The sequence below is a fragment of the Drosophila virilis genome, chromosome 5, assembly GCF_030788295.1.
Source record: "Drosophila virilis strain 15010-1051.87 chromosome 5, Dvir_AGI_RSII-ME, whole genome shotgun sequence".
NCBI classification, from domain to species: Eukaryota; Metazoa; Arthropoda; class Insecta; order Diptera; family Drosophilidae; genus Drosophila; species Drosophila virilis.
The window spans coordinates 10,498,057-10,524,785 of NC_091547.1; the positions used below are offsets into that span (position 1 = coordinate 10,498,057).

A 26,729-nucleotide genomic window follows, 5' to 3' on the forward strand; every position below is an offset into this window, starting at 1 on the left:
CGCTGTGGTCCAAAAATCTAATAAAGCGCCAGCATATGAAATGGGCCATAGTTTTCTTCTTCCCTTCATTCATTTATTTATTTTTTATTTTTTTTTTTTTGTGGAAACGGTTGGCACATGTCGATTTATGCTTTATTAAATCATATTAACAGGCAATCTGCTGCAACGGAATGTTCATTTCCGGGCATTTCGCTCTGTTTTAAATGTCGAGTTGGGTTTTAAAATTTGAAAGAAAGAAGAAAATCATTTTGAATAAAATTTGCTAAATACTAGACAAAGCTAAACAATAAAAATTCTAAAAAAATACGCAACTGAGCCGAAGCCGATACAATGGATGGTAGTGGCGATAATCAGCTGACGGTCCGCTACAATCGACGACCGGTCAATCGTAGAGTGCAAATAATACTCCAGGACTATCAGCGCTGGGAGCAACCGGCGGCGGCCTTTGCCAATCCGAATGTCACCCTGCATGGCCATGCGAATGGCATTGCCCTGATGAACCATGAATTTGTAATGCCCATGCGTATGGAAACGGAGGCCGATGATTCGGGCTTTGAGTCGGGCAGCGAGAGCGATTTGTTGTAGCCCAGCTATGGGGAATATGTGGTAGCCAGTCCAGTTGCATGCATAATAAATTCTATGAAACCGTGCCAGCGCCTTACCTTAATTCCAAAATGACGAGAGCTTAACTAAAATGATTATAGACCCATTTATCATAATTTGGTTTATTCATGTCAATTTGATTTGTTTCTCGGAACACAAAATCCGTTTTACACATACATATATAATACGCAACTTGCGTGTAATGGTCTATATGTGTGTGTGTGTGTGTGTTCGTGTGTGTGTAAGTCCTGTAAATATGCATACATATATATGTTTGTAAATAGATTAGTTAAGAGATTTTGCAGTTACATTTATTTTACACATACAATATTTGATATATTCGCAAATATTTATTTTGTATACATTTTAAATACGGATTACGAGTACACGATTTCAATTTGTAGTTCCTTCTCTCTATTTGTTTTTACTTGGTTTTTTTTTTTAAAGATTTTTGTATTTGTGTTTTTCAGTACATTTATATTGATTTTTATAAATATACATTTTGCCGTTGTTTTGATTTATATATTCCATCAATTTAGTTTTGAAATAAGTTCAAAGTTTCTTTTGTCACGTTCGTTTAGTATGCAGTATATATATAAAATTTAAGTTCCTATTCACTTCACGTTTTTTTCTTTTTATCTAATATCCATAATTGTGCCTACTTTTCAAGTATATTTTATGCTTAAATTACATTTCATTTTTAAAGTGAATTAATTATCACGCCTAAAATAAAGTTTCAATTTCTCATTAAAATGAACAACGGGTTTTATGCTTTATATAAAAGTGAATGTTGAACTAATGGACTAAATAGTTGTTAGTTGATGACTAAACGTTAATTTGATATCATAAAAGTGTTTATTACTACAAGATATGGTGTCTTTCTTAGCCACTGTGGCTTCTAAAAACGATATATATATATCATCCATATATAATACTCTAAAATATTTGTTGTTTCCTTTTTAATTGTTACGTATTTATCATAATATCTTCAAGTAGCGATAAAATTATAAATAAGTTCTAATTGAACGATAAAAAGTTGAAATAAAATAACATGAATCAATATTATCTTAAACTAGCTGCAACTGATTATACAGATACATAATTCATTATTTGTCATTGCTCAGTTTTTACGTTATGGATATAAGTAGTTGCTTAAAATACGCTTCATTTGGTATATATTTTCGTATATAAATATATCGTAAATTAGTATGAAATTATGTAAGATTGTTAGAGTCGGGAGGGCTCGACTAGAATATACCCCGTACCCAGTGCGGCAATGTATCTAACGGTTTTCTGAAGTATATACAAACTAATCATGAAATTAATTTGATGAGGTTGCTTTGCCCATTATCGACTATAACTATAATCGTTTGCCATCAACTGAGAATAAGATACTTTGTCGATCAGCGATAACACAAACTATCGATTAGTTACTTGCGTTATTTTATAGACCTTGCTGATATAAAAACGGACCCACAGACAGATAAATAAATACAGGTAAATAAATAAATAGTCAAGAAGAAACTTTTGTAGATACCAGAAATATACTTCATAAAAAAAGCCTTTTATATTATACCATAACTGGACACAGAGTATGACACGTACCTAAACACTAATCAGATATATGTACTAATGATAATGTAAATATTTATAGATTAGTATTTGTATATATAGGTATGTATCTGCAGTATGTATGTATGTGTAGGTATTTAATGTTGCACAGTGTGAGTGTGTGTCTGTGTGGGCTTTAAGTACATCTATAAATTCTTTAAAATTTCTAATGGTGTATACATTTATTTCCATTTGATTAAGAGACTGGGCAGAGGGTTGAATGGCGGGGCGGGGGTGGGTAGATTTGTTGGCTTCTCAACTACGTTTTGTTGTTGTATGTAAAATGCATAAACATTCAGCTTATAAACTAGACTTTGCTCTCAGCAATTTAATCTGTTCCACTTAACACACATATACATACATATCAGCTATAGGTAAATGAGTAACTTTATATGCATGTGTGTGTGTTGTAGTTGTCGTTGTTGTTCTTCTAGTTGCTGTTGATAGGTTTTGTATTTGTTTTAGTGAGTGTGCAATGCACTCATGATAGGGAGGGCTTTACATGAAATCCATAAATTGTATATAGCTACTGCTGAGTTAGTCCAAAGACTGAGTTAAAGTTGAGTATGCGACTGTGTGTGTGTTTGATAGAAAGTGTGTGTAACTGTTTAATTAGTTTCGTGTGAGTTTATGGCTGCTGCAGTTGAAATTTTAATAATTGCCCACGCTTAATTCCAATCCAATTAAAATTCAATTAATGTGCATTAATTTGCTTTTACCTTGTTTTTGTTTCTCCAATTTGTTCAATATATGCATGCGTGTATTTGATTATAATTTGGTTTTTTGCTTTCTTTTTTTATTTGTATTGAACTTCTGTCTCTTGGCAGATTTTGCAACTTACAGCACATACCCGTAACCTCAGTAACCAGTCGCATCGAACAGATCGGGCAGGACGAGCGGCGGGCAGTTGTGGGGACTGCATGTGACGCTGGGCAGCTCATCAGGTGTCACCGCATCCGTGCAAATGCACTGCAAACAGTTGCCGGTGTCCTGTGGCAGAATTTCACCAATTTTATACAATTTGCCTGCGACAACAATCAATAGAGGGTAGACAGAGATGAAGTGTGCATTGTTGTTGCAGTTGCAGTTGCTGCAGCTATTCGTCATGTTGTTGTAATTTTCAACTTACCAAGTACATTGCACATACGCCCCGTTGCCAGCGGCGTTGTTGTTATAATCGTTGTCAGCGTGTAGGGCGGCACACTGTACTGATTGCTGCTGCTGCTGCTGCTGCTGCTGATGGCCACACGCGGCGTTGTTGTTGTTGTGGCTGCTGTTGCTGGTTGCATTGTTGTTTGTTGTCTCGCAGCAGCAGCGCCCACGTCTGACGTTTGGTTGTCTTTTGCAATTAAATCCGTTTGCGCACTGGCATCAGCTTTGGGCAACTGCTGCTGCTGCTGTTGCTGATGTTGTTGATGTGGGTGCACATCGACAGCAGTTAGTGTAATGTCAATATTGACTACGCTGCCATTGAATTCGCTGCTGTAATCATTGTAGGAGCTACGAAAGAACACAGCATCCGCATTGTCAGCTATGTTGTTGCCGTGCCTGTTGCCATTGTCTTTGCTGCTGCTGCTGCTGCTGCTGGTGGTGTTGTTGTTGCCTTTGTTAATGCCAACATCATCGATTATTGTTGATGCTGGCGTTTCCTGTTCGACAGCAACTGCTGCTGCTGCTGCTGCCGCAGCTGCTGCCAAGCTATCGTCGAGCGTGTTTGTGCTGTCAACATTCAGTTCCGTCGATGTCAGCCAGCGATGAAATGCATCGTCAGCTTCCTCAATTTCCTGATCCTGTTGCAGCTATACACAGCAGTCAAATTGGATTATTATAATAAACGTAATATATAAAAGCTATTAAATGGACCCGCACACACCCAAGCCCTAGCCCAGTACCCAGTTCCAGCCTAATGGCTACTAAATATTCTTCATCAAGTTTTATTTCTGCTTCTGAGTTTGCTTTGAGGTCATCTTCATGAACATTAAACTCAAATAAATAATAAAACAGCTCAGGCATAAAATATTCTTGAGCAAAATTCTGTACGAACTACAGATTGCAGCGCATGTCCATAAAGTGTGCAATCCTTAAAAACATAATTGGCTGCACTTTGGCAGCAGCTCGTGGCCCTCCGCACTCTCGGGTCACTGACTGCAACAGCAACCACTGTCATTTGCTGTGGCTTGTGGCGTTTTATTCACACCCTTGCCGAGGGTATTTAGGCTAAGTTGAATTGATTGTGCTGCTCTTAAGGATACTTCTTTCAGCTCTTGTGAATACATATTATATATATTTATATATATACGTACTTGATCAGGTCACCAGCCTCCTGATCATTTCAAACCTCTAAAGCTATAAGATAATTCGAACACACAATGTTATCTTATATGTAAGATAGTCACCGTATCGTAATATATGTATAACATTAAATACTTCGCTTAATGCTGACTCATCAATTATAAATAAAATTAAAGTGTCACTTAGTCACTTTCTTTTGGCAAAACATTATATGATTATTAGTATAATATATCTATTTCTATCGCTATCGATTATAAATTGACTTGTTAACTGAACAACTTGTTTGCCCTTCAAAGCTATCCGGACAACATCTTGTTATATGGCAGCCATATCTTTAATCTAGCGACTGTCTGCAGAGTATTCAATCACTGCCAGCCTGAAGCTAACTCTTACTTCTTCTATTTTATTTTATTTGCACTCACATTTGTATTTGCCATAGCAACCGCTGTGGCTGCTGGTTGGCTGCGCGGCGTTGTCATCATTTCGATTGTTGTTGCTGCTGCTGCCATTGTTGTCGCCTTGACTATGCTGCTGCTACTGCTGCTGCTGCTGCTGTTGCTGTTGTTGCTGCTGTTGCTGCTGGTGGCTGTCAATGTTGTTGCTGGTCGCTTGGTTGGTGGCTCGGGCAAAATATCGCTGTCTGTTTCCGCCTCATCAAAGTTTTTATCAGTGCCCAAGTCTGTGCTGAGTTCAACAATTGCGTTCGTCTTTTGCAGTATCTTCTGCTGTTGCTGCCGCAGCTGCTGTTGCTGCTGCTGTTGCTGCTGTTGTTGTTGCAGCCGTTGCTTTTCATGCAGCAAGTGCTGCTGATGATGCTGATGCTGATGATGCTCATGCTCCTCCGTTTTGTAGTCGTAATAAAGCAGGGCCGGCAAATTTTCGGGAAAATTTAAAATTTTACTGGACGAGTGAGGCTGATGGGCGTGCAAATGTTGCTGCTGCTGCTGTTGGTGTAGGTGTTGCTGCTGTGGCGGCTGCTGCTGCTGTTGCTGCTGCTGCTGAGGCGGTGCCAATTGTTGTTGATAATGCGTTTCCTTTGCTGCTTGATTAACAGAAGTTGCTGCCATATGGAGTGGCTGCTGCTGCTGCTGTTGAGGGGGTTTCTTATGTTGCTGCTGCTGCTGTTGTTGCTGGAGGTTTGCCGTTGCCGTTGCCGTTGCCAACTTTTGCTGCGGCTCATGTTTGTGTTGCTTGATTATATTGTAGTTGCTGTGGTTGGCAACGCTGTCGCTCTTTTGTTTTTGTTGCTTTATGTCTGGCTTTTCATAATCCGGCGCCTGCTTGCGGCTGTGGTAAACTTCGTAGTCATTAAAATTCTTTTGATTCTTGTGATGCTTGTGCCGCTTGCCAGCTTTCCTCGCCGTTTTGTGCAGTTTTGTTGATTTTCTCGTTGTGGTCTCGTACCGATACGGATCCGAATAGTCACCGCCGCCATCCGCTGCAGCTGCCGTTGCCGTTGCCTCTGTCTCTGCCTCTGCCTCAACCTCTGCCGCTGCAGCTGCTGTCGCTACTATATTTACATTCGCCTTATCTGCGCAGAAAGCGAAAAGTTTCATCTACATTTTGTGTATTAAACCACATAAAACTCGATTCAAACTAACCGCATTTCTCCCACCAGCAGAATATTTCGCCGTCCATGCAAAGGCAAACCTCGCAGGGATCCAAACGCGGCACCTGCCACAAAGCAAAACATAGAAAAATGGGCAAAAACAAGGGTTTAACAAATCTGTAATATGTATATATTTTTATATATATGTATATATATATACAGTTGTAAACCGAAAACAATATTGAACATGGTGTGTGAAGTCACGTTGTTTGTCGTCAGCAAACAGGATCAAAATCTGTAAAATGAATATTTTGGTTTGGCCCTTAGGAAATATGTGTAGTGCAACTGCACTTAAAGCTAAGGGTAAAGCTACCTATAAATTCCAATCAAAAACGCGTTTACAGCCCATTTAAATATCCTAAGACCCAGAAATATATTTTAGAATGTATGTACAACAAATGTGCACATTATTTTAACTACCAACATGTGGAAAAATTGGTACAAAATATTTTTACAAAATAAATAAATATATTTGCCGAATAGCAGAAAATTCGTTGAATTCTGCAATTATTTTCTGACAGTTGAACAGCAATTTCTGTAAAGTAAATAATTTTTTATAATTCTCTTTTTTAATTGGAAAATTTTCTGCGAAAAACTTAACATGCTTACATCTGTAATTATTGCGTAAACCAATTCTTAGAAAAATTATTTGTACGCTGAAATAATTGCGAGTTAACTGACTCTGATGCTGATATCAAAAAGATGTTCTTTTTGTCGGTTGACAAATGGCATAATCTTACGATTCGAGGAAAATATCCCAAATTCTATAAAATATATGGGTTTTATATAATAGTCTTACTTTGTCAACTGGTCGAGCTTCAGTTAATACATTCGTATGTTGTAAGCTGTAGCTGAACTATATCCCATTTATGTTAACATATGCATATGGTAGAAATCCTTATTCGACAAACCTCTACCTGTATTTTCATAGCCAGATCAACATTTATCAAAGTCCTAACTGTAAAATCAACGTCTGAATAAGTCATTTGATGTTGGAGCTGACAGCAAGAAAACCACTTAAGGCACACGGTGCAACCGCATATGAATATTCCTCACAGGTAACAGCGAATAACATGGCGAAAAGCACAGGTGTAGCAAACGTATAAAACACGGTTGGCTTTCTATATATCTGTGTATGTGTGCGTGTGTGTTGCGCTTACCTTTTGGCCGTGTGTGTACTTGTGGCCATTTGTGAAACATGCCGCTGCCCTGCTGTGTGGCTCCAAGTCGTCCGCAACCTCAGCCGCAGAGCTGGAGCCAGCGGCAGCAGCCGTCGAGTCGGTGTTGGAGTTGGCATTGAAATTGTTGTTGTTGTTGTTGTCGTTTTTGTTGGTGTTAGAATTGGAGATAATGCCGGATTCAATGTCTGCTCTCTGCTGAATCTCAGCGTCGCTTAGCATTTGCTCGGACAGCAGGCGTGCATCGTATTTGGCCTGGGATTGTGCCTCGTCCAGGTCGTAGTTGAAGTCATCCACATGTTCGTCTAAATACTCGAAAGGCAAAGCTGCGGTAGGGCCAGGTCGCAGGTAAAATGTGCGGGGCAGCCAAGCAGAAAGAGAGAATAAAGTAAAAAGGTGCCATAAGCCGCTGTTGAATTGGCTATTCGACTCTGATGTTTGTTGATGTTGTTGTTGCTGTTGCTGTTGCTGTTACTTTAAGGTTATTTAAAGCTTTACTAGCTGGTCTAAAACCGTTTTGTGGGCCATTATTAAGGCTAAGCTGCAATCAGCAGCCTGTCGCCACCTTTCGAAAAGGTCATAAACTGCCGACAGCCAACTGCTTACTCAAATTTTTTTCGTTCTGTTTTTTATGCTGCTCACATATTTGATAAATTATCATAAAAAATAATGAAAAGCATAACATTTGTGAGCACTTGGAAATAAATCAAAAGCGCGCATAAAACACAAATTCACACACACACACACACACACACACACTGAAACAGGAAGAGATTTGTGGTTGTTCGTGTGTGTGCTTTATGGCATTTGTCATTAAATCAAAAGGCTGCGCTCATAATCACATAAAATGAAAACTTGAGAGCCGAAGCAAATCACAAATGCAAAATGTTAAGCAGTATTGAAGCGTACGCTCATAAAATGTGCATAATTTATTTGACACAGATTTTATGCACTATACGTTTCAAAATTGTGGACTAAATAATGCTACTTGAAAAAATGTAAACAATTTTGTTTGCAATATGCGTCGAATACGACTTTGAATTTTTGCAAAAAATTAAATGTTTCCTCGATTCAATTGTTATTATTGAAAATGAACCCCTATTTAAAATTTCTGGCAGTTTAAATCTACCTCTAAGCCAGCAACATTTCAACAATATTAGTTTACTCTGCATGGGTTGTTTGTGCTGTGAAATAACATATTGAAAATCTGAATGATATTTCAATTTAACTGAAGTCATAAATTTCTATTTCTCAATTGAATTTCGTCCAGGATTTAGTACAGCGTTAACTGTAAACGGACTGTATAATGTATTACATTTAGCTGGCAGCTAACAACCGGCCACTTCTTGAGACTCACCCTCGGCCAGGTGCTGTTCGAGACGCAGTAATCCAAAAATGCTGCAACTATGCCAGAGCAGCAAACAGAGCCACAAGCAATTGATGCTTGTCATGCTGGTGCCTCGGCTGGTGCCTGCTCTGCTAATAATCCTTGGCATGCTGTTTTCGTTTCCGTTTCCGTTTCCGTTGCCGTTGCCGTTGTTTGAGGATTTCGTACACTTAGTGGCACATTCTATGGCGCTTGGCTCACAAAATAAACACGCAACCTTCGCACAATAAACGTCAACAAAAACAACGACACAGTTCACAGTTTTTCGTTGTTTGTTTGCAAATTCTTTTTTATGTATTTATTTTTGCGCTGTAGTTTATTTTTACACAAGTGTTGCAGTTAGTTGTCTGCTGCGGGGGCTTTTTCTTGTTATTTTTATCAAATGAACACGCGGCACACTTCACACGGCGCAGTGCAACTTAAGCAGGCGGCTGCCCTTAAAAGTAGGCAACACTTTTATTCTTCTCTTGCGCAACGCCCATTTATAACTGTCTGCCTTTACTTTAATCATCTATTACCATTCCCATTGCTTATATTCAATTCATTTGCCAAGTTGGTAATCGCACAACTGTGATTTGCCCTTGCTACGTGCCAGCCAGACCCCTACAAGCTGCAACCCCATCCAATCAGACAAGCAGCTAACCAACAAGTGTTTCTTCACTTTTGCGCTACGTGCCTTATGTAACTCAGGCAAAGTTGGCCAACAGACGAGAGCCCCGGCGGAGGCTACAGAGCCCCAGCCCAGCTGCGCGTGTAGTAAACAATTTGAAATCAAATAAACGCCATTAACTAATCAAAAGAAATTGCTGATGGCTTATTTATGTTGCCCTCGGGTAAATAAATACATTGTTCAAATAAAATAGCTCATTAAAATTTGAAAACATATTGCAAAAAGGATTATAAGTTACCAAGCTGCTGAGGTTGCCAACTTAAGTACCTTAAATATTTGAGTTTTCTAAATATAATTTTAAAAAATTATAATAATTATATTTGCACATATACCAATAGTACAAATACTAAGAAAAATAATACAAATATTTAAAACCCTTATTAAAACTTAATTTGCATACCCCTAGATCCCTTTTGATCAAGTATAATGCTGTTTAGCCCTTGAGTATCCCTAAAGAATATGGTAAATTAGGTTTTGAAAAGGCACAAGTCCCGTTAGCCTATGATAGAATATCTTGTTACCCTGCATTATAAAAAAAGCGACTTATGAGCTTGAATTCCAATCGTAAATATTTTTCAATAATTATAATATTCAATACCGTAATCGCAGCTTATACACCAACATTTTCAATACTCAGTTAAAGCCAATACTATTTTTATTCATATGCTTAATCCCTTTTTAAGCCAATTCACACATCTGTGATATTAACAGCATCCAAGGAAGCTATCTGCAGAACAAAATAAAGTCTCTTCTGTAATAAATATTTATGACCTCTCCCTCTTGCTTTTACCCAATGGCCAAAGCTAACAAGGAACTAGCATTGAAAGGATTGCCAGAGCAGCGAGCCGCTAATGCAGAGCTCAAATTCGCATAAAGTGTTTATCGGCAAACAATGCTAAGGTAAATGCACTGTCAGAGTGCTTAATTTATGGCATAAAAGGATAGAGAGATGGGCTGGATGCCGGAAGGGGGATGGGGGAGGCAAGAGTATAGAACAGAGTAAAACAAAACACTTGAGCTAAACAATTCGCTCGAGGCGAATGCGGAAGTGAAATGCCAAAAGCGAAAAGTGGCAGAAAGAAAAAAGAAGGCAGGAAATCAGAATGTGGAACGTGAAGTGCGAGGCGATGTCAAACGTGAGAGACAAAACGGAAATTCATTGCCAGACGTTTGAAGTGTGAGAAATTAGCACAATGCACAGACACACACACACAGACAGTCAGAGACACACAAGCACAGCACACACGCACAGTGTTTTGGATAACTTTTAGTACCACTGTAGAATCCATGTCTGTCCGCTGGGGCGTATGAGCAATATTTGATTTACGTTTAATTTGTAACAACTTCCGCTGCACATGTTCAGCCACTGATTAAATTCCAATTTTAATTCATATGCACACATGCGCAAGCTCACACACCCACATAAACCATGTTTTTTTTTTTTAAATTTTGTTTGCATTCAATTAAAACGCTTTGATAATTACATAATTAAATTATTTGTTAATCAAATGCAGGCCATACAAATTATGCCCTATGATATTCAAATTTGTCTCTCTGACTGACACTGACGCGCTGTCTGACGCCTGACAAATTGCCTGACTTGTCAAGCACGGCGGGTACGTAATATTTGCTAAACGCGTCGTTAAGGCTCAACGCAACGTCGCCCACTGTTGCCGCCAGATGCTGTGCACTGCCTATTTAAGCAACAGCAACAGCAGCAGCAGCAACAGCAACAGCGGACAGCATCCAACAACTCAATCTGCAGGCTCTCTCTCTCTCTCTCTCTCTCTTTCTGTTACGCTCTCTCACTCTCACTTTTGCGCTCTGCCTTACGCTTTTGCTTTTTATGAATGAGCTTGTGTGCGCTAAACACAGCTCAAATGAGCGGCGCTGTTAACAGTTCGCTCACTGTTAAAACACTGTTAGCTGCACTCTTGTGTGCGTATGTATATGTGTGTTTTTGGGTACGTTGCCTGTAAATTACATTAAAATGATTCAGTTTTGTGCAGCCATTTCCTCGGCGCAGCCTCTTTGTACAAATTGCATCTGGGCAGCCTATGGGCAAGTTGTTGTAGTTGTTGCTGTTGTTGCCATCCATTAAACGTTAACACTGCAACAACAGGCGCAACTTTACGCACACAACCATATAGGTTTCATTTTCATTTTTATTTTTCTTTATTCTTTTTTTTTATTATTTTGAATTTTTGCGCTGTGTAAAGTGTAAATATGTAAATGTCCTGACACACATAGACACACACACGCATCTTGACTGAGGCTGACTGACAGGCGATGTGAAGGCTCGCACTGAGGCTGAGGCTGACGCTTGTTAGACATGACAATGCGTGTTTATGTCAGGATAACTGTCAACAGTTGCCTGTTTCGCCAACTCCTCCTGTCTTACGTCAGATATGTGTGTACGCTTTCAGCTGCTAATTTCTTTTATAAATTTTATGCGCTACATTTACATAAAAATCGTATAACGCATCATTTTCACATTCCTCAATTGTCCCGCTGTCACACTCCACTTCTCACATATGTTAGCCATATGCATTAAGATAAATTCTGTTGTGCACGCAACAGTTGGCACATGTCTCATAGAAGATATACGATATGCTATATATGATATATGGCATAGATATGTCATGAATGGCAACCCAATCGATTGGTTTCCGGCCCCAAACTCAGCCAACTAAACGGAAATCAATGTGGGCTGACATCTGAAAAATGTCAATTGCCAGCAATATTTTCACTTGGCCAACAACAACAATCATCTATGTGAAATTATGAGCCATAACAGCTTGACAGCATTGACTCTTGGTTGTTGTTGTTTTTTCTGTCGGGCATATTTGATGGGCCTAATAATTCAGCTAAGTTCAAATATGTTCGCACAATATATCAAAATATAAATTTCACAAATTTATAAAATAATAATTTACGTGCTTATTTACATACAATTAATAACAGTGTTTATTCAAAGAATGTCATTAAATATGTGTATATAAGTGTATTGGAAGTAGTCCTAACTGAACAACAGACTCAGTTGATGCATGTAAAGATATCCTTTACATACGAGCCGTTGTCATTGCTGGCAATATATTTTTAAGCGAATTCCTGTATCAAACGTATTTAAAAATATATTCCTATAGTTAGAATATTTAGTATTGGCTTAAAACATGTAAATAATAATATTAATATAATTAATATTTAATTTGGCTTAAAATAACAGCCCAACTTTATCAGACAGCGCATTATTATATAGGAGATATAAATAAATAGGTTATATTAGCATAAAAGGTTAAAGGTTTGCATAGAGATCAGATACACGGTAGCTGGAGAATGAAAGGGTATTTGAAAAGCAGTTATCAAAAATGTTTCTCTTTGTTTATATGCCATTGCGCACTTAAAGTTACGACTTGAAAGAAACTTGACAAATTTCATGAAAATGCGAAATGGCATTTGCCGTGGGGGCAAGTCTCGAAAATCAAATCACTTAAGTAATTGTTTTACAGCAACCCACGCTCCCGCTCCCGCTCGCAGCCCCTTTGGTCCAGCATCCCGTCGTCCCTCTTAAAATAAAATCTATTCATAGAATCAGGCACAGGCCGGGCTAAAATTTAATAAAACTGTCAAATGCTTTTGTTTGATTTTATTAGTCATAATACTCGGTATTTATTATATATCGCTTAAGTCCTTAAAATCCTTTTGCTCCGAAAATGTCACAAAGTTATGCCATAAATATTAATATAAATTGTTTTAAATTTTTAAGTAGCCCGAAAAGATTTATAAATTAGCCAAGGCGGATGGCAGGTCATAAAAATGATTCATTTAATTGAACATGTGTTTCCTTTTAGCTTAAGCCAAGACAAGTGTGCTAGCGTGGGCAGTGTGGGGGCGTGGCAGGGTAGTGTCTTAAGTTTATGCAAATTAAACAACAATTATAAATTCTAAAGGACAGTTTTGTGTAAGAGACCCTTTGGGGGCGAGGTCAACCACTACATAGAACAAAGCTCAGGGCCTGCAAATGTAAATGCCGTATGTAAATATTTAAAATGATAAAATACAAAAGCCCTTACCCCGCCCCCAAACTCGGCCCCTTCCTCACCGCCAAGGCATTAGACTTTATGCAAATTGTAGAGCAAATGTTGCTGCAGGCTGCTGCAGACACTTGTCAATGGCATTGTAAGGGCTAAAACCAGATTAAGATGCCATACAAAAGAAAGAACAAGAGGAAATGATTTGCATTCTGCATTTATTGGTAGTGCAAACGTATGTGGGTAATTATATATATATATATATTTTTTAGGCCAATTTACTTTTGGCCAGCTTACCACATAAGATGCTTTTAATTTAATTAACATGGCTTGGTTATTTTATGCCTTAAACAAAATATTTATCCAGCCGAGATACCACAAAAGCAAAACGAAAATTTACCACATTTATTGAACGAATTGCAACTCATCATTTTCTAGCCACAAATGCAATTTTAACCGGCTTCCCTATTGTTGCCAATTTGGGGCCATTTGTTATTGTATTTTATTGCTTTTGAATAACAATTAATTTATATTTTTGATTTGCAGCTGAAGGTAATTTAAATTTATTAAATGTTTGCATAGAGAAAATTAAAAAAAAAATAATGCTTGGAGCGATAAAAGCCCATAAATGGAGTGTTAAAAATGTTCAAAGTTTTTGCCCAGTTGCCAAGAAAAGTTGACAAACAAACTTTACAAATACACAGACACACACACAGGCACACACACACACAGCATAAAAACACACACACACAGAGATTTTTATATATTAAGCAAAAAAGTTCTCAAAAACTAGCTATAAAGCGCAACCCAGTTGTATCACAAAAATGAACTCTAAAACTTTTCATTTTCAACAAAAGGAATTTTTATCGCACATTTTTATTGTTGTTGTTGTTATTTTGAAAAGTTTTCTTGCACTCGGCATAAAATGACCCACAATATGTTGGCTTAAAAAAAGCAAATTGTGTAAAATTAAAAACGTAAACTTGAAATCAAATTATTTTCACGTTTCAATTACAAAGAAAAACTTTAATTGCAATTGCCAGAGAAAAGAAAAAGGAATTAAGAAAAAATAAATGAAACGAAACGAAGAATGAAGGCAAAAACTTATCTAAAGTACCTGCAATTAAGAATCGTGCCGAAGAATTAAAAACGTAAAAAGGGCTGCCCATTAGAGGTGCAGCAAAACGAAGCAAACGTAGTAGACGAAGAAACTATGAAAGATTACTAAAAGCAATTTGAGAACAACAGCAGCATCAACTATAGACAAAATGCAAAACTTGCCAGCTGCCATTTGCCATTTACCAGTTCCCATTTGCCAGTTCCCAGTTGCCAGTTGCCGGTTGCCGGTTTCTATGGCAATTATCTTGCAGCGCGCCGTAAAGTGGCTGAATAGAAGCCAACGTCATTGGCAGCTCCATCGGCAGCGGCATCAGCATCATATCAACGATATCAGCCCAAGGCAAGCAATTCCAACTTGGCCGCAAGAGAGCTGCTTGTTAACTACCCGCAACCAGCAAGCTGATAAATCAAAGGAAATGAAATCTATATATGAACAGAATGTTGCCGTTTCCTATCAGCAAGTCAGTATTATTTAAAAGAATCTAATGTTCTATACACGAATAATCTGATTACCCTCCTTGATAAATACAGTGCAAGCTACCATTACTAACAAGTAAGAGGTTCTAGTCGGGAGCTCCCCACTAGGGGATACCCTGAACCCTCTTCTTCCAACATCAAATGCATATATATATTCTATTTAAGAAGCTATATGTCAAGTTTGGGGACTCTAGCTCTTATTATTTACCAAAGTGAGTAGAGAAGAGTTGGTTTTTTAATTTAAGTCTTTAGAATTGATTGAGCTTAGTTGCCTTTTGCCTCTGAAACTCAAGAAACCGCCCACGCCACTCGCCTAACGTAAGACAATGCGCCACTTGGCGTACTTTGAGAACTTTATTAAAGTGCATGCTAAGCGCACCTGCGGCTGCAACACTCTTACGATCCGCCACAACGCGGCAAGGCACTCGGTTGAGGCACGGCACTGTTACAGAGAGTATCCAATTTGGCTTAGCTGTCGCTTAGGCTAAAACTCTTAGTGCTCGGCTTATAAAATATGCATTGAGCACAATTAAAATGTCGCCAGCATCATAATAAAAAAAAGAAGAAAAAAATAAACCACATAAGCACACCAGCACACAGTCACACGCACACACAGAAACAGAGACCCAGAATGACCCTCAGGGATCGCCTTTGCACGTACTCGGACCTTCTAATGAAAGGGTTCATTAAACAAATAAACAACTATTTGGCTGTCCCACCTGTACGCAATTAACATGGATCAACAATGAGTGTACGACTTGATTTAACAGTTGTGTTTACTTTACATTAGCGGGTTTTCCATTCAAATTAAACCAAAATTGACAATGTTAAGGCAACCCCCCAAGTAAACACCCACCCTCCGCATATCCACTCAGAATTATTGACAGCTATATAAAAGGAACTCGTAACCAGGCTAATCAAATGTGCGACTGGTATTTTGGTTTTTTATGCGAAAACATAAAAGAAGACAAATATATATGGACTGCAGTCGATGGTGCACGACTAGCAGATACCCTGTTTACGTTGTTCTTTGTTTTAAGTTCTTTTCAATATGTTTCCCATTTTTAAAGTAGTTTTTATATAACATGCAGACAAACCTGACTACATCGACTCAACAATCAAGAATGTATGTTTAATTCAGATACGTCCTTTTCAGTCTGTTGTTCAACTTTTTTTATATCTGTTTTATGGCACAAGAAAACATTTATTCCGCAGAGTCAAAGCCTTTGCGCATCCAGTCGATGTTTTATGGCGTATAAATCAGTGTTAATGTCACAGATACAAATGCAATTGAATTGCCATCGAAGCCATGTCCAAGTACACAAGTTAGATAAGGCCATACAAAAGACGTTTCTAATTTTATTAACAAAGCTGCTAAGTCCTGGCTACAGTCGTAGGTTATACAAATGGTCCGATTCAATCGGAATCTATTACGTTTTACTGGCTCTTTGTGCGGCATTTAATTAATAATTAATTGCACGCATGCGACAAATAGTTTAATGTTTAATTAGGTCGCCACTTAATCTAATAAATAATTGATCAATTAAAAATATGTGTGGAATGCGCGGCTTTTTCAATTTAAATTTAATTCATACACGAAATATTGCGCATACGCCATGTTATCCGAGCCCGGCAGGGTTTTTGCTTGTGCTTGCGTTTTGGCGCACAGCACACTAATTGTATTAATTACGAACAAAACATGACAATTATTCAATGTACTTAAATTTGCACAAGCTGCACGTCGAGCATGCTGAATGTCCCCTGCGAGCTGTGCCTGAAGGGATCTGCGAGACAGCTAATAAACAACACGCTGATTCAATTAATCGCAATGCAAATAAATAAATAACATCTACCCTTGCTACCCGTGCTTTCTCTGCCGCTGATTGGTAGCTTGTTTCAACTTTTGACAATACAGCAATTGGAGAAAAGCTGCCACGTGCAACTTGCTACTTGCAGCTGGCAGCAGTTGCAATTGTGACATTGCGCCATGTGCAAACAGCTTGTATAAAATAAAATCTCAACGAACTTCGATAAATTTCAATCGCGTAAATAAAATGGAACAGCAGATATCACAGCAGAAATCACAGTGCGGAATTGTGTCAACAGCAGTTTTCCGCAGCCATGAAAAGTACTTGGCCGTGCCATGATATATGCAATACACACGCTACATATATGTATCCAGAGAGTATATATGTAATGTATGTCCATCCATTTCTTGCTGTATCTGTAACTGTTTGTATTTAAGTATCGCTGCGGCATCATAATGATGTGGCGGCGACGGCAACTGTGACAAGTCGCTCTTAGCCATGCAACTGCAATAGCTGTGACAGCTCTGAATTAATGCCGCAAAAAGGCTCTTAACAAGCTGGCTTGGCTAACAGATACCCAAAGTTGAAGAACACAGAGGATTGTTGCAATATTTTCTATTCTATTCTATGTAGGTGCCAATATGACCATCGAACAAACAACATCGACTTCAACAGAATATACCCATTATTTTGCTAATTAAAAATCCAAATATTACAATGATACTTTTCTATATATGGTGTTATTATAGCTGACGATAATTGTATATGTTACATTTTTAAGGCTTAAGTTTTTGTTTTCAATATTAATACCTTGCATATATTGAACACCTAAACATAATTTACACGGAAATGATCCCTAAATGTATATGAATTTCTGCTGCTTAGCAGAATGCACTTTCACTGCTTGATGAACTGCTTGCATTGCCTTTAACATGAGCTGCATCGGCAGTTTTGTTGTCAGGAATATCTCGGCCGACTTTAAATTTGTTTGAATTGAGAGTAGGGGTCCGTACGAATTCAAAAACATATCAAAATTATTCGATATTTACCCAAGATATTAAAAAAAAAATCATCAAACAAGTTTTGCTTTTTGAACCTACCCCGATATTGAGAAAAAACGTTTTCGTTGATTTGGGTCAAAATTTAGATTTTTATCATTTTAATGCCAATCGATACTACTGATCCTTACGAGCCAAAAATGGTATAAAATTCCAAAATCGGGCATTATTTGGCCGAGATATTCCAAAAAAATCATAAAAAAAAGGTTGACCCTACAAACGAATCGTTTTTTGGACAATAACTTTTTTTTAACATATCGATTATGAATTTGTTGTTCGTGTTTGCCAATCTGCGTCGACTCTTATATCAACATTTCGTAGAATTCTGTCTATTTAAGAGACTCACGAATACTTAAAGGTGCATATGCCTTCCCAACGTCTGACTTAATTAAGCCAATGTATTTTGGTTTAAAGAAAAATCACTTTGGAACGGCGGACCTGCGTGAGCTTATGACATAATTTTATTTAATATTGTTCAGCCAACTCTGCCACGCCCATTGACTACATGATCGCTATTCATGGTACCTAGTTGACCTATACATCCTTGGTAATTCAATATCATGGATAAAGTCCTAGCGAACCTAAAGGAGAAAGTTCTTGCAAATTGCGTAGGAACCAGAGTCCCCCCAGCAACAGTCCCGACCCCGGGATGGTTTCTAGTTGACTAGTATATCCTTGGTTTTACCATACCATCGATATAGTCCTTGAGAACCTACAGGATCAGATACCTGCAAAATTTGCATTGCAATGGTCCAAAAACATGTATGATTTTTCTTTCAGGAGCCCTTTTACACTACCTGCAGCTGCAGCTGTTATTTAAAAGACGCCTTACGGCACTCATTTTACATAAAGTGCTTATTAACAGACTCATTTTAATTGAGTTACATTTTTGCCCCTTAATGCTATGCAATGAAAATTTTAATTCAAAACCCACATAACTATTATCATGGCGGAGTTATGTCGTTTTGAAACGACATATCTCCGCGGAAATTTTCTGTGCATCGACCTGCTAGTCATTTCTGTTCGCCTGGTATTTTTGCTAAATTTCTTGTAAAAATGTTGTTTTTAGAGCGGCGGAGATATGTCGTTTCAAAACGACATAATCCCACATAACTATTATCATGGCGGAGTTATGTCGTTTTGAAACGACATATCTCCGGGGAAATTTTCTGTGCATCTACCTGCTAGTCATTTCTGTTCGCCTGGTATTTTTGCTAAATTTCTTGTAAAAATATTGTTTTTAGAGCGGGAGATATGTCGTTTCAAAACGACATAATCCCACATAACTATTATCATGGCGGAGTTATGTCGTTTTGAAACGACATATCTCCGCGGAAATTTTCTGTGCATCTACCTGCTAGTCATTTCTGTTCGCCTGGTATTTTTGCTAAATTTCTTGTAAAAATGTTGTTTTTAGAGCGGGAGATATGTCGTTTCAAAACGACATAATCCCACATAACTATTATCATGGCGGAGTTATGTCGTTTTGAAACGACATATCTCCGCGGAAGTTTTCTGTGCATCTACCTAGTCATTTCTGTTCGCCTAGTATTTTTGCTAAATTTCTTGTAAAAATGTTGTTTTTAGAGCGGCGGAGATATGTCGTTTCAAAACGACATAATCCCACATAACTATTATCATGGCGGAGTTATGTCGTTTTGAAACGACATATCTCCGAGGAAATTTTCTGTGCATCTACCTGCTAGTCATTTCTGTTCGCCTGGTATTTTTGCTAAATTTCTTGTAAAAATATTGTTTTTAGAGCGGGAGATATGTCGTTTCAAAACGACATAATCCCACATAACTATTATCATGGCGGAGTTATGTCGTTTTGAAACGACATATCTCCGCGGAAATTTTCTGTGCATCTACCTGCTAGTCATTTCTGTTCGCCTGGTATTTTTGCTAAATTTCTTGTAAAAATATTGTTTTTAGAGCGGGAGATATGTCGTTTCAAAACGACATAATCCCACATAACTATTATCATGGCGGAGTTATGTCGTTTTGAAACGACATATCTCCGCGGAAATTTTCTGTGCATCTACCTAGTCATTTCTGTTCGCCTAGTATTTTTGCTAAATTTCTTGTAAAAATGTTGTTCTTAGAGCGGCGGAGATATGTCGTTTCAAAACGACATAATCCCACATAACTATTATCATGGCGGAGTTATGTCGTTTTGAAACGACATATCTCCGCGGAAATTTTCTGTGCATCTACCTAGTCATTTCTGTTCGCCTGGTATTTTTGCTAAATTTCTTGTAAAAATGTTGTTTTTAGAGCGGTGGAGATATGTCGTTTCAAAACGACATAACTCCGCCATGATAATAGTTATGTGGGATTATGTCGTTTTGAAACGACATATCTCCGCCGCTCTAAAAACAACAGACGTTCGGGGATGCAAGCGACCGTTGATTTTTGAATTTTTAAATAAAATAAACATGAATTTCGCTTTTATTTTAAATAATTCATTTATTTTTGTTTAAATTTACAAAATTGTGTTATTTAATGCTAATTTTCTTAAATATTTGTCTTAAAACTATACAACTTGAGCGTAACTATTCAATTTAGTTCATTTAAACTTAAAATAACTTTGCTGTTCGTGTTTGCCAATCTGCGTCGACTCTTATATCAACATTTCGTAGAATTTTGTCGATTTAAGAGACTCACGAATACTTAAAGGTGCGTATGCCTTCCCAACGTCTGACTTAATTAAGCCAATGTATTTTGGTTTAAAGAACTAATATTTTTTTCATTTTGCCTTTTTCAGCATAATCGGCCAACCTTAATGGACAACATATAATCAATAAATAAATATGTCGTCTTTAAAGTAACAAAATCACTTTGGAACGGCGGACCTGCGTGAGCTTATGACATAATTTTATTTAAAATTTTTCAGCCAACTCTGCCACGCCCATTGACAACATGATCGCTATTCATGGTACCTAGTTGACCTATACATCCTTGGTAATTCAATATCATGGATAAAGTCCTAGCGAACCTAAAGGAGAAAGTTCTTGCAAATTGCGTAGGAACCAGAGTCCAAAATATGTATGCATTTCTTTTACAGCCGCTCCCCAGCAACAGTCCCGACCCCGGGATGGTTTCTAGTTGACTAGTATATCCTTGGTTTTACCATACCATCGATATAGTCCTTGAGAACCTACAGGATCAGATACCTGCAAAATTTGCATTGCAATGGTCCGAAAACATGTATGATTTTTCTTTCAGGAGCCCTTTTACAGCTGCAGCTGTTATTTAAAAGACGCCTTACGGCACTCATATTACATAAACTGCTTATTAACAGACTCATTTTAATTGAGTTACATTTTTGCCCCTAATGCTATGCAATGAAAATTTAAGTTCGAAACCCACATAACTATTATAATGGCGGAGTTATGTCGTTTTGAAACGACATATCTCCGCGGAAATTTTCTGTGCATCGACCTGCTAGTCATTTCTGTTCGCCTGGTATGTTTGCTAAATTTCTTGTAAAAATGTTGTTTTTAGAGCGGCGGAGATATGTCGTTTCAAAACGACATAATCCCCCATAACTATTATCATGGCGGAGTTATGTCGTTTTGAAACGACATATCTCCGCGGAAATTTTCTATGCATCTACCTGCTAGTCATTTCTGTTCGCCTGGTATTTTTGCTAAATTTCTTGTAAAAATGTTGTTTTTAGAGCGGGAGATATGTCGTTTCAAAACGACATAATCCCACATAACTATTATAATGGCGGAGTTATGTCGTTTTGAAACGACATATCTCCGCGGAAATTTTCTGTGCATCTACCTAGTCATTTCTGTTCGCCTAGTATTTTTGCTAAATTTCTTGTAAAAATGTTGTTTTTAGAGCGGCGGAGATATGTCGTTTCAAAACGACATAATCCCACATAACTATTATCATGGCGGAGTTATGTCGTTTTGAAACGACATATCTCCGCGAAAATTTTCTGTGCATCTACCTGCTAGTCATTTCTGTTCGCCTGGTATTTTTGCTAAATTTCTTGTAAAAATATTGTTTTTAGAGCGGGAGATATGTCGTTTCAAAACGACATAATCCCACATAACTATTATCATGGCGGAGTTATGTCGTTTTGAAACGACATATCTCCGCGAAAATTTTCTGTGCATCTACCTGCTAGTCATTTCTGTTCGCCTGGTATTTTTGCTAAATTTCTTGTAAAAATGTTGTTTTTAGAGCGGCGGAGATATGTCGTTTCAAAACGACATAATCCCACATAACTATTATCATGGCGGAGTTATGTCGTTTTGAAACGACATATCTCCGCGGAAATTTTCTGTGCATCTACCTAGTCATTTCTGTTCGCCTGGTATTTTTGCTAAATTTCTTGTAAAAATGTTGTTTTTAGAGCGGCGGAGATATGTCGTTTCAAAACGACATAATCCCACATAACTATTATCATGGCGGAGTTATGTCGTTTTGAAACGACATATCTCCGCGGAAATTTTCTGTGCATCTACCTAGTCATTTCTGTTCGCCTAGTATTTTTGCTAAATTTCTTGTAAAAATGTTGTTTTTAGAGCGGCGGAGATATGTCGTTTCAAAACGACATAATCCCACATAACTATTATCATGGCGGAGTTATGTCGTTTTGAAACGACATATCTCCGCGGAAATTTTCTGTGCATCTACCTAGTCATTTCTGTTCGCCTGGTATTTTTGCTAAATTTCTTGTAAAAATGTTGTTTTTAGAGCGGTGGAGATATGTCGTTTCAAAACGACATAACTCCGCCATGATAATAGTTATGTGGGATTATGTCGTTTTGAAACGACATATCTCCGCCGCTCTAAAAACAACAGACGTTCGGGGATGCAAGCGACCGTTGATTTTTGAATTTTTAAATAAAATAAACATGAATTTCGCTTTTATTTTAAATAATTCATTTATTTTTGTTTAAATTTACAAAATTGTGTTATTTAATGCAAATTTTCTTAAATATTTGTCTTAAAACTATACAAATTGAGCGTAACTATTCAATTTAGTTCATTTAAACTTAAAATAACTATATCTGGCTTAATATAATTCCGATCCTGGGAAAAATTTGCTTTGTCAGTCGTGGAGGTCCTTAGGGCTCATTGTTGTCCTTAATTTGTGATCCTGAAAGAATAAAAAAACATATTAATTAAATAATTAAATCAATATATAAAGGCATTTGATGTAAGGAAAATAGGCCATAACTCGGGCATGTTCTTGCAGATTTTCAAAGGACATGGTGCGTTAGGATCCTATAGACCCCTTGAATCGATCTGCATCAAAAAAATATGTTGTCATCTAAGAACCCCAGGACTTGTATTTTGACTTGTAAAATTTCAGTCGCGGATCGCACGGAAATGGCCCTAAGACAGAAATCCTTAAATATCTGCCAAACTACAAGGACGATTCTAATGAAATTTGGCCAGCTTGTAGTCATGGTTAATACAATTTTTTTGACATATGACTCGCAAGGATTTGCAAGGATACAGCCGAGCTATGGCCTATTTTTAGTATGCAAAATTGTCCTTAAAACTTTTTTGTCTGAAGGACTTTCGTCCTTTGGGTTGTAAATTCTTGAATGGGAAGCCGAGGACTATTTACTGGCCAAAGGACATCCCGATAGTCCTTCAAATGGCGAAGTTAGCCGGGATATTTTTGATTTTGGCCAATTTTGCGACTAACCCCTAGGATAAATTTCGATGAAATTTTTTGTCGAATCCTGGAAATCCTTGAATGCCAATCGCTAGTCCTGCTAGCCACGAGTTCAAAAAGGCATATCCTTCCGATATCCTTAAGGATTTGGCCAAGTTATGGCTAATTGAAAAATGACCTTTTTAGAAAATTAGCCATATACCGGAAACGGCAAGGACGATTTTGATGTGCTTTGGACAGTTTATCGTCCTTGTTAAGAGGATTTGTTTGACACATGACTTGTCAGGATCTGCAAGGATACGGCCGTGTTATGGCTTTGTTAATTTACGAAAGAATATTACTTATATCTAGGCTGTCTAAAGGACTTTCGTCCTTTTCAATATATATTCTGAATAGAGGGGATGAAGACTTACCGTTGGCCAATGGATATCATGATTGGCAAGGATACGGCCGAGCTACAGCGATTTATCTCTCCCAACAAAACATATCCTTTCCTCAGCTTCTTGGAGGATATTCGTCCTTTTTATTACATATTCTGAGTTGGCAGGACAAGGAATACGTGTATTCCAAAGGACATCAGAATGGTCCTTAAGATGGTCAATGTCCTTTGCATTTTTGTTGATTTGGGACAAAAACTAGATGTTCATGTTTTCAATGTCAATCGATAGTGATGATCCTTACGAGCCCAAAACGGTTTATATGATTCCAAAATTGTCCGACATATTCCAAAAAATCATCAGAAAAGGTTGACTTTATAATGAATCGTTTTTTGGTCAACAGTTATTCTCCAAAAGTCCTCTGAAAATAATAGGTATTAGCTGAAGTGATATTCTAAATATATCTTAAGCTGTATGCTCAATAAATATTATTTTAATTTAAACACTAAGATTGGTTGTTGTTTTATGTACTTACTGTCAACAGCGGACAATCAACGGCCGGGCTTATAAACAGTCCATTGTACTTTGTGTTGATTTTCATTTAAAATGTTTGTCCTGATTCCTGTTGTTCTGCAGACCCACGCAGGATATGCTGCCCGACTGACAGCATAAAACAGTTTTCATTCCGACTATTCAGTTAAATAATTGTTTTGCAGCTTAGCCGCATTTACGGGCAAATGTGAGAGCGGACAAAAGATTGGCAAGGCATGGGCAGCATGTGAATTAAATAAATGAAAAAAAGCAAATAATAAACGCTGCAAATATTGTGTAAACTCCATTAAATATGACCAGCGACATGTGTACTATAAATCTAACTGTAAAAACAAACAATAAGATGCTTGATTAAAAACACAAATCAATAGAATGGCCGCAGAAATCAGGCAAAAAATTGCCGCTGGCTAAAAACTAAAATGAATTGTACAATTATTATTATTTTTTGCTACAAAGCTAGCAAAATAGATATGCCAATTGAAACTGTGATAGTTTTTTTATACTTTAAAGCTTACCAAATCTCCAAGTTGGCTAAAATACTTTTATGTTGAGGAGAAGGAGGAGGAGGGGGCAAGGAGCTGTTGGCCAGCTCTTGGCGCGCTACATTTCAATTCATTGTTGTTAGCAAAAAGTTGGTCGTTAAATTTCGCTGACAAAAACTGAGCTTGAGGCACGTTTTATTGCGATTCCCTTATGTCCTGGCGCACTTCTAAGCGTAATTGATTGATTGATGGATGGCCAAATGGATGAACGCTTGCCTGTCCAACGACCGAGCAGCTGCTTCGGGCCACAAACACAACAATCAGCAAGGACATTAAAGCCAACTTCTGCTGCCAAAGGCCGCACAATTTAGCACATTTAATCTTTAATTAAGAACAAAGCATAGACAATTTCCTACACCCCCCCCCCCCCCCCCCACACACACACCACCCACACTCTTCAGTCAGCGGCTTAAATGATGCGTTAAGACGGCCTTTAACTGGGCTTGTGGCTGCTTTAACCGCAACGAACTTCATTCCAAAAGTAGTTATAAGAGGAACAAGGCGTACTGTCTGAGAAATCGTTTCAGTTTCTTACGAAAATGCGCGAGCATTGCAAATAAATTGAATTACGAGCGAACAAAATAAAAGCCAATGGCCAAAGGGACCCAAGAAGTTGCGCAACTGTAAAAGACAAATATGCAAATGGACACTTGACAATCGACTGACGAGGCAGATGGCAGCGGCCCAGCGGGTGGCAAGGGTTTGCGGGAAGGAGGGGGGTCACCGAGGTAACAGCTGCAGGGCTTGGGCCAAAGGCGACATTTTTGGGCCAAAAGCGAAATCCTATTAAAATTCAATTGCCTGTAAATGAACTGAGGCGCCGTGTAACAGAGCCGAACTTCAGAGGGTTCCAAGACAGGACAACGGGCCCAGCAGCCCAACGGGACCAACGCTTGTTGTTTGTCACTTAATTAAGGTTAATGTGTGCACAAAGAACAGGACACGCCCACCCGTTGACTCGCTGACGGACCGACTGACTAAGTGACTGGCAGCAAGGATTAAGTTTGGATTTGTAAACAAGTTTCATGCGTAATTTAATTTCCAATGAAAATATCCTGTCAGCCAGCTGTGGGCAACATTTATTGCATTTGACTACGGCATTTAAGCTGGATGGGGAGTGGAGAGGTGCTGGACAAGCCAGCATAATGACCAAATGGCTTGCGATGAAACGTGTGACAAGTTTATTTCATTATGGCCACAATGCAAACACATTTCCTCAGCTCACGCTGGCTGCACACATGTCAAGCAGCCGGGAGCCGCAACTGGCAGCCAAAATGGCATGAAATCAATTTAAAGGCGTGCTTTCTCTTTGGCCAAAACACAGACCTGACGGCCTGTAAAATGATTTAAAAGTTAGCAACAGCAAATTTAATTATGGCCGCAACTCAAACAAATGGCTCTAACTAAGCATTGCCAACTTTCAACCACAATTGCAAAACACATCCACACATCCGCACACATCCGCACACACTCGCACACAGATACATGAATTTGAAATTTCAAAGTTTTCGCGCTGAATGTATGCGCATTTCTAATGCTCATTTGTTGCATGTCAGTTCTGAGCGCAACAATTTGCGTTTATTTGCCCGTCAAACTGTTTTGAGGCGCTTTCCGACACAATATTTTAGTTAAATTGCAAAGAAAAGCCACCTCGAGCCTCGGACAATTGGGTATGCTCGACTCAAGCTGAGCCACGAGCTTTAAGATGAGCTTTGTTAAGGATCAACATTTGCAGGCAAACTTTTCAAGCTGGCAAGGAGATAAT

General features: G+C 38.2%; 1 protein-coding gene and 2 long non-coding RNA genes across 9 annotated transcripts in view; 1 reads left to right on the forward strand and 2 right to left on the reverse strand.

The window, feature by feature from the left end:
- Nucleotides 1-21,443, forward strand: part of LOC138911340 (uncharacterized) — a 146,815-nt gene extending 125,372 nt beyond the window's left edge. Inside the window, exon 3 of the long non-coding RNA XR_011416896.1 lies at nt 20,611-21,443. This is a non-coding gene — a long non-coding RNA (uncharacterized lncRNA). The remainder of the gene's footprint in view (nt 1-20,610) is intronic.
- On the reverse strand, nt 259-11,007 carry LOC6625722 (bromodomain-containing protein DDB_G0280777). Of its 6 annotated transcripts, none has more exons than XM_032435868.2 (7): nt 10,914-11,007; nt 8,651-9,030; nt 7,276-7,619; nt 6,108-6,180; nt 4,929-6,037; nt 3,344-4,013; nt 259-3,239 (listed from the first exon to the last, which is right to left on the reverse strand). In XM_032435868.2, the coding sequence occupies exons 2-7, from the start codon at nt 8,787-8,789 to the stop codon at nt 3,073-3,075; spliced, it is 2,502 nt and encodes an 833-aa protein (XP_032291759.1). In that variant the 5' UTR covers nt 8,790-9,030; nt 10,914-11,007; the 3' UTR covers nt 259-3,072. The 6 variants fall into 6 exon arrangements, with proteins under 6 accessions (XP_032291759.1, XP_032291757.1, XP_032291755.1 ...); XM_032435866.2 differs by having other exon boundaries at nt 10,872-11,007; XM_032435864.2 differs by having other exon boundaries at nt 10,835-11,007.
- A 1,309-nt stretch (nt 21,444-22,752) lies between the features above and the next one.
- LOC116651004 (uncharacterized) lies at nt 22,753-25,308 on the reverse strand. 2 transcript variants are annotated; one of them, XR_004304024.2, is made up of 3 exons: nt 24,406-25,308; nt 23,907-24,291; nt 22,753-22,965 (listed from the first exon to the last, which is right to left on the reverse strand). It is a non-coding gene; the product is annotated as an uncharacterized lncRNA (long non-coding RNA). The 2 variants fall into 2 exon arrangements; XR_011417014.1 differs by lacking the exon at nt 22,753-22,965 and adding an exon at nt 22,974-23,782.
- Between the last annotated feature and the right edge of the window lie 1,421 nt (nt 25,309-26,729).

What these genes read in the sequence shown, in the direction of transcription:
- LOC6625722 (XM_032435868.2), bottom strand. Translation starts at nt 8,789, where the DNA reads ATGCCAAGGATTATTAGCAGAGCAGGCACCAGCCGAGGCACCAGCATG. An exon ending in CTGCTGGTGGGAGAAATGCG is followed by an intron (nt 6,038 to 6,107) that starts GTTAGTTTGAAT and finishes CTTTCTGCGCAG; the next exon opens with ATAAGGCGAATGTAAATATA. An exon ending in TTGCTATGGCAAATACAAAT is followed by an intron (nt 4,014 to 4,928) that starts GTGAGTGCAAAT and finishes TGCTGTGTATAG; the next exon opens with CTGCAACAGGATCAGGAAAT.